The sequence below is a fragment of the Buceros rhinoceros genome, unplaced genomic scaffold, assembly GCF_000710305.1.
Source record: "Buceros rhinoceros silvestris isolate BGI_N320 unplaced genomic scaffold, ASM71030v1 scaffold33746, whole genome shotgun sequence".
NCBI lineage: Eukaryota > Metazoa > Chordata > Aves > Bucerotiformes > Bucerotidae > Buceros > Buceros rhinoceros.
In genome coordinates, this window is record NW_010417476.1 from 17105 (window position 1) to 24246 (window position 7142).

At 46.4% G+C, this 7142-nt stretch overlaps 1 protein-coding gene across 1 annotated transcript in view; it reads left to right on the forward strand.

The window, feature by feature from the left end:
- Positions 1-7142, forward strand: part of LOC104495272 (histone-lysine N-methyltransferase ASH1L-like) — a gene marked incomplete at its 5' end in the record, with an annotated part of 33141 nt that overhangs the window by 14412 nt on the left and 11587 nt on the right. The window contains 10 exons of the mRNA XM_010138221.1: positions 169-242; positions 1843-1888; positions 2108-2216; positions 2599-2805; positions 3803-3949; positions 4924-5032; positions 5210-5371; positions 5579-5673; positions 5980-6137; positions 7089-7142. Coding sequence (XP_010136523.1) covers positions 169-242; positions 1843-1888; positions 2108-2216; positions 2599-2805; positions 3803-3949; positions 4924-5032; positions 5210-5371; positions 5579-5673; positions 5980-6137; positions 7089-7142 — 1161 coding nt within the window. The remainder of the gene's footprint in view (positions 1-168; positions 243-1842; positions 1889-2107; positions 2217-2598; positions 2806-3802; positions 3950-4923; positions 5033-5209; positions 5372-5578; positions 5674-5979; positions 6138-7088) is intronic.

Sequence of the window (7142 nt, forward strand, 5' to 3'; positions counted from 1 at the left end):
TGCCACTACACACAGTGTGTTGAGGGAGGGTGCTGCTCCGCAGCCTTCCTGATGGTCAGACAGGGAGAGGGCCTACCAGGATTCGGCAGCGTGCCTGGAGCAGCTCTGGTTCCTCTCGGGGAATTGTGAATACGAGTGTGTGCGACTTACAAACCTTTCTTGTTTCAGGAAAGTATCTCAGACAAAAGAGAATTGACTTCCAGCTGCCCTACGACATCCTCTGGCAGTGGAAACACAATCAGGTACAAGATAAAGTTACTGGGCTGCCAAGGTGTTTATCAGAAGTCTTAGAAAATAGCAGGATTCTGACGTGAAAGCCGTGTTTCTGTATCCTGTATATTGGTGAATATTCTTGTTGTTGCCTCCGTATGAGGGAAAAAAAGGATTTGCATATGTATTTAATGTGACTAATTTCCATTATGCCATCTCTTGCAAAATAGCAATCCGATGGGTTTCTGCTGAAAAAAGCCATTAATTTTGCTGCAGACTTGTATTTTGGTAGTGTGCCTGCTTTCTGCAGCGATCTCGTTTTAGACACGCCTCGGGAGAATTCAGATGTACTGCCAGCAGCACTGAGAGATTTCAGGCCTTGTTTTTCTTGGATCAGTCCCAGCAGAGTGGAATTTATTTTTCACTTGCAAGCAGAAATTTTCATGCTGAGGGAAGAATAGAAACTATTTAACAGTCTCGTTCTTTTTAAAGAGTTTTAAATATGTGCAATCCTAAAAATAGAAATAATTTTTCCCTGAGAAGTTTCCACCAAGTGGTTTAACACAGGATTCAAGGCTGGAGGGTAAATCCGTCCCCAGCTCTACAACAGAAAGGCGCTCTCAGACGTGTCACTTGAGCGTGTGAGCGAGCAAGAGAAATTCCCCGGTGGCTGTGGCTCCAGCCGCTCTTTGTCGTACCACCACCATCTGACCACACCGGGGTCACTCCCAACGCTTCAGCTGGGGACAGTTTCTTGCCCTGTGTTGAAGATTACTTACATCTGCCACTTTTACCTGATCAGTGTTACGTAAATAATAAATACGTGACCTACTTCCTCGACATTTTCCATATCTACCTGGAATGTTGAAGACTCTTGGAGCTGTTCTGTTTCATGCGGAGGAGCGGGTTGTGTGGTGTGTTCGGTGCCTGTCTGCCACATCCCGTACTGAGGGGAGGCTGCCAAAGCAGGACACGTGTGTGAGATACGTCATCATTCGACATTAGTCCTTAAAGCTTGTTTGGAAGGATGGAATCTGTACGAAGTCATGAAATGATCTAAGATTCCCTTTTCCCTCCAGTCACCTCCATCTGCAGGGGGAGCTTCTCTGATTAGAAGGTGAATCTGCATTTCTCTGGCTCCTACCCGTAGTCACAGTTTTCACAGAATCACAGAATCGTTTAGGTTGGAAAAGACTGTTAAGATCGTTGAGTCCAACCGCTTTGATCAGCACCTTGTTTTTGGTTTTTCCCTGCCTGGAGTGTCCCGCCAAAGACGCTTTCTCCCAGGAGATGTAGATAATTACTCCTCTCTACTGAGAAGAACAGGTTGTTCAGAACGGTCTGTCCCCTCCGTCGCCCGTATCGCTGTGTTCGGGTGGAGCGGGAGGACCAAGCAGTGTGCTGGACAGAACCATGTGCTCGGCTAATGCAGCAAGCCGAAGTTCTGCGTCCTCAGGTGCCTTTTCCCACCTGTTCGCTAACGTAGTCTGAGCCTAAAGAAGAGAACGCAGGCGTGCTTTCTCGTAACGATTACAGAACTGTGGCGTTTGCGCAGAACATCATTTCCGTGACTCTTCTGTATAACAGATCAACTTATGCGATGTATTAAAATTTTCTTTCTCTCCCTTTCAGTTGTATAAAAAGCCAGATGTCCCACTTTATAAAAAAATCCGTTCTAGTAAGTAAAATCTTATTACTAAAATGTGTTAACTGTGGAATTTTCACGACACCCCTCCTTTCTGTCATGCTCTTCATCCTACCAAAGACACTTCCCCCTTCTTTGATTGCTTTATGTCATTGGAATGAAAATATTGTAGATAAATGGTTCTGGTTTTTCACCTGGAAGAGTTCTTTTCCCGGTTTGGGTTTGGGTTTTGAGTGGTTTGCTTTTCTCCAGATGTCTATGTGGATGTCAAGCCTCTTTCTGGCTATGAGGCCACTACCTGCAACTGTAAGAAACCGGATGATGACAACGGGAAGGGCTGTGTGGAGGACTGTCTGAACAGGTCAGAAATAGGTCGACTGGCTATGATAAGACTGTTGCAATAGATGTATTATTTCGCATCGACTAATAGTATCTTATGAAAAGAGCTGTGCTGGAAATCAGACCCATAGTCAGGGTGTTCACAGAGCACTCAGGGTGACTTTCTGCTGCACGTGTGCTCCCCTACCTCGTCCTCCAGAGGCGGATCCCATTAAAAGCTCCGGTTTGCTCTTGGAAGAGCAGTGAGAGCCGGGCTCTGAATCTCTGTGTGAATTACACCCTGAAGCATTTCAGTTCTGTAATAACTTGTTTCACAGAGAAATGCGGGGGTTTTTAGCTCCTCGTGTGACAGATCTGTAAGCATGCAGTTCACCTCCCGTTAACGTCTTTGTGTTTTCCCGTAGGATGATCTTTGCGGAGTGCTCGCCGAACACCTGCCCGTGCGGGGAGCAGTGCTGCAATCAGCGGATCCAGAGGCATGAGTGGGTGCAGTGCCTAGAAAGGTTCCGGGCTGAGGAGAAAGGATGGGGTATTCGCACCAAAGAACCCCTGAAAGCAGGACAGTTTATCATTGAATATCTGGGAGAAGTCGTTAGCGAGCAAGAATTCAGGTAGAAATCTTTATTTGCTGCTTTATCGTGGGAGGCTCAGTAAATGACTTTGGCATCTCTTACCATTGCTGGGGAATTCCTAGAAAGAAACAAAGGGGAGAGTAAGGGGTCGAAGAGACTGACTTGTCTGGTCACAGCCACCAGAAGGAGGGCTTAGAATTCAGCTTTTTTGATCAGCCAAGTTTTTCTCAGTCAAACAGAGAGGAACGATCAGTGTCTGGGATGCATCGTCTGCCACGTCTGCTCTGTAAACGCCACGGGCGAGTGTGAATGTGGTGCGGTTACGGGTCCTGTGCAGGACTGGAACTGTGCAAGCGAGGACTGAGGGGCAGAGTGGGGCAGGAAGGGAAGCATCTTTTGCAGACAGGTATGCAGAAAAAAGAACAGATGGGAGCATTAATAATCGACGACAGGAAAAAATTGTCCTCTTGTTAACTACGAGGCATCGTAGGACAGTCGTGGCTGGAGGGACGTACTTGTGACTCCGAGAGCTCCGCGAGAAAGCGAATGTGGAGAGGACTGCTCACACCGCTGACTCGTTACTGTGGCTCTCTTGCTAAAAGGAGGCAGCTGTAATCCATGGGTGTACTCCCAGAAACTGGGTCCAGTCCCAGATAAGGAAGGGAGGAAGCCGATTGCCGTACACATGCGTACATATACACACCAAAAAGTGTACACTTGCGTTTTCTCTTCCATACGCAGGTTTTCGACACGAAATGTGTATGGATAACCTGCAGAACCCAACAGGGAGCATTCCTGAAGAGCAAATTTCTAAATTCTAATCCAAGCTCTGTCAGTGGCTTTGACTTATAAAAATTGGTGTAATCATGGTTTTCCTCCATCTCTAGGTGTCGGGTTCTAGAAAACACAACAGATTATAGTTGCTTTTTTTTCAAAACCCTCTCTCTGAACTCTTGACTGTGCTGTTACTGTGTTACTCCGTTTGCTTTGCAGCAACTAGCAGAATCACAAATAACTTTCCTGTGTTGCTTCCTAGGAACCGGATGATCGAACAGTACCACAATCACAGTGATCATTACTGCCTGAACTTAGACAGTGGAATGGTGATAGATAGTTACCGTATGGGCAACGAGGCTCGTTTTATCAACCACAGCTGTAACCCTAACTGTGAGATGCAGAAATGGTAAGAATAATGTGGTTTGTGGACTGGAAGTCTGGTATACCAGTGGCTAGATAGAGATCACCAGGTCGTCTAAGAGAACCTGATCTAAAAATAGGGACGGGAGCCAAGCTGAACAGCGTAAATAAGATTTCCTGTCATGCTTGCGTTGCACCAGAGAAGGACTGTAAGGTTTTCAAGTGCCGGATGTTTTGGAGTCAGGATCTAAGTTTCCTGGCAAGGCAAGTCCGGCGTTGTTGTTTGTCATACTGTTAACCTGCTAAAGATTCGGAAGCCTGGGAAGCGCCATGAAATGATCTAGGTGTGTGTATTCTTTCCTTCTGGCAATTCAACCGTATGTTTTCAGAGCAGGCAAACAGGGAGGCAGTCTGATTTGAGCACAGCCTGTGGCATACCAGCGCTGTGTTACCAGCAAAATCCAGTGCCAGACCAGCGGGAAGGGCTTTGGAGAAACCCGTAGTGAGTAACTGGCAGCGAAGTAGCGAACGGTCGTGATAGGACTGGGCCGTGGTGGCAGGACAGCAGAGCAGCTCGTGACCCTCAAACAATTCTGGTGGATTCAAGCAACAGTACGGTACTCAAGTGTTAGATTTTAAATTCCAGCACAAAAATCAAGTAAAAGAAGAGAGGCGGTTAATTTTAGTGCATTTTATGAAAGGAGATATGATGTTCAGTGTAAGCTTTTGCTTGAGGGTGAGGGCCTGAATCGCGGTGGTCGATAAGTGGATCTGCCGTGCCAGCCCCTGCGTCTGTCGCTTCAGGCTTTGAAGCGCAGCTCCCTGCCCGTTGTGGATACGGCGCTCACCGCTCGGCTTTCTGAGCTGACTGAAGGAGGCAAAATACGGATCAGTACAAATAAGAACAAGCATAATCCAGGCACAGCAGAAGTGTTGCTTCCTGTCTCTAACTTCCGCTATGTGGTCAAAGACGATTTTCTTTTTAATTACTGGGACCTTTTTATTGTATTTTCCCTGCAGGTCTGTTAACGGTGTTTATCGGATTGGATTGTATGCGCTTAAAGACATGCCTGCTGGTACTGAATTGACCTACGACTACAATTTTCATTCTTTTAATGTTGAAAAACAGGTAAGAATCACAGTGCAAGACCTCGAATAAACTCACCAGGGACAAACAGTTCTGTAAAGTTGAAGGTCGATTAACAAAACCGATTGTGTTGTATTTGATGAAACAGATTCTTTGTAATAATGAAAGATTACCTACATGGTGTGGGGTTTTACTTAAAAAAATTTTTCTTTTTCAAAGCAACTCTGCAAATGTGGTTTTGACAAATGCAGAGGAATAATCGGGGGTAAAAGTCAGCGGATGAATGGACTTTCCAGCAAAAGCAATCAGCCTGTAGGCACCCACAGGAGGCCTGGACGGTCGAAAGAGAAAAGGAAGTCAAAGCACAAGCTGAAGAAGAGAGTAAGTAGTAAAGACAGTTTTTTTCGTGGATAAAGGTTAATAGAAAACCAGTTTGTGCCATCAGACCAAAAAAATGTGTATTTGTGTATTTTAAACTTCAGAGAAATCTAGAGAAATGCTACAGGTTCTGTCTTGGGAACCGCTTTTACTGCTTGGCTAGGTTCTTGGCACAGTTTTTCCTGTCTATCAGAGTGACCTGTTTTCCAGAGGGGCCACATCCCAGAGGAACCCAGTGAAAATGTGAACGCGCCCACAAGACTGACCCCACAGCTTCAGATGAAGCCCATGTCTAACAGAGAGAGGTAATGAATGCTCTCGGTGGGATTTTCCTCAGAAACGGAGTGTTGTGCAAACCACAGAGTCAGAGAAGAGCAGGGGTTGGAGGCGACCTCTGGAGATCATCTAGTCCAACCCCCTGCTAAAGCAGGAAATGTTGGAATTAGGTTTTTCTGTAAGATGAGGGCATCGTGAAATGTCTGAGTAAGCAGTTCTTGGTTGTCCTTTAACCAGGGGAAATTCCCCTGAATATCTATTGCCTTTTTCCCCACGTAAAGGAATTAATTTTACTGTAAGAAGGTGATTCTTGAATGCTTTTTTAATTTCTGTAGGAATTTTGTGCTAAAACACCATGTATTTTTGGTACGAAACTGGGAGAAGATCCGACAAAAACAAGAGGAGGTGAAGCACGTCAGTGACACTATCCACAGCACATCGCTCTACAACCGCTGGAATGGGATCTGTCGGGATGACGGCAACATTAAATCTGGTGAGGCCAGCGCGTGTTCCTCAGGTGTCTCCTTTGAGAACCTGTACGACATGCCCATGAAGAGTTTCAGTGAGCTCTGCCTGTAAATCAGAGGCGGTGTTTCTGCCAGGTCCACCTACCTTCTGTGAGCCGCGGGGGGCTGCTGTGCGCGGGAGCAGCACTGCGTGTGTGCTGGTGTATGACAGCAGGGACAGGCACCAGCTCCATCATTGTTCCCCTGTATTTTTTGCGTTAGGGGATTCTGCAGTTTCCTCTGAAACGCTTCATGCTGTTTTCTCAAGAATGAGAATTTGGTACCTGAGAAACCATTTGCTGGTTGCGGGATTGCTTTGTGTTCCTCCAGCAGCCCCGATGTCTCTCAGGTCCTGGTAGAAGGTGTCATGTCGTGTTCCGTCAAGAGTGGCTTTTCAGGGGGAGGATGGTATTTTAACCAGGGGTTTCCATGACTGGACCCTTACAGAGAGCGGCTTTCTTCTGCTCTCCTTATCCCTGGACCAGAAACTGTTGTGCTGACTTTGAAAATTGTCATTTATCCTCATAATTCAATGGATTTCAAGCCTTTAGAGAACAAAGCTTTTTGGCCTGCAGTCAGTTATATGACTACTGGAAAACTGTGTTAATTCTGCTCCCAAAATAGCACTCTCTGCCTAGGACGGGGTTTGGTCCCCGCTGCCAGGTACATGAGGAGTTGGGAAGTGAGTGTTGTGGGTGAATTCAGTGACGAGCTGTATCTGCTCCAGCAGCCTAAGATTCTTGATGAGCAGCGTAACCGTTCCGGTGAGCTGTGAGCAGTGAGAGGGGCGAGGGCACGTGGACCTGAAGCCTGTTACAGCAGCTCAGCAAACAGAATAATTCCAATAATGGGTGGTGGAGTTGCTGTATTGGAAAAGATGCTGTAATTTGATCTTTAACTGATGGCGTTTAGAGATAATTATTTTTGCCCCCTTTCAGATGTCTTCATGACCCAGTTTTCAGCCCTTCAGACATCCCGCTCTGTGAGAACAC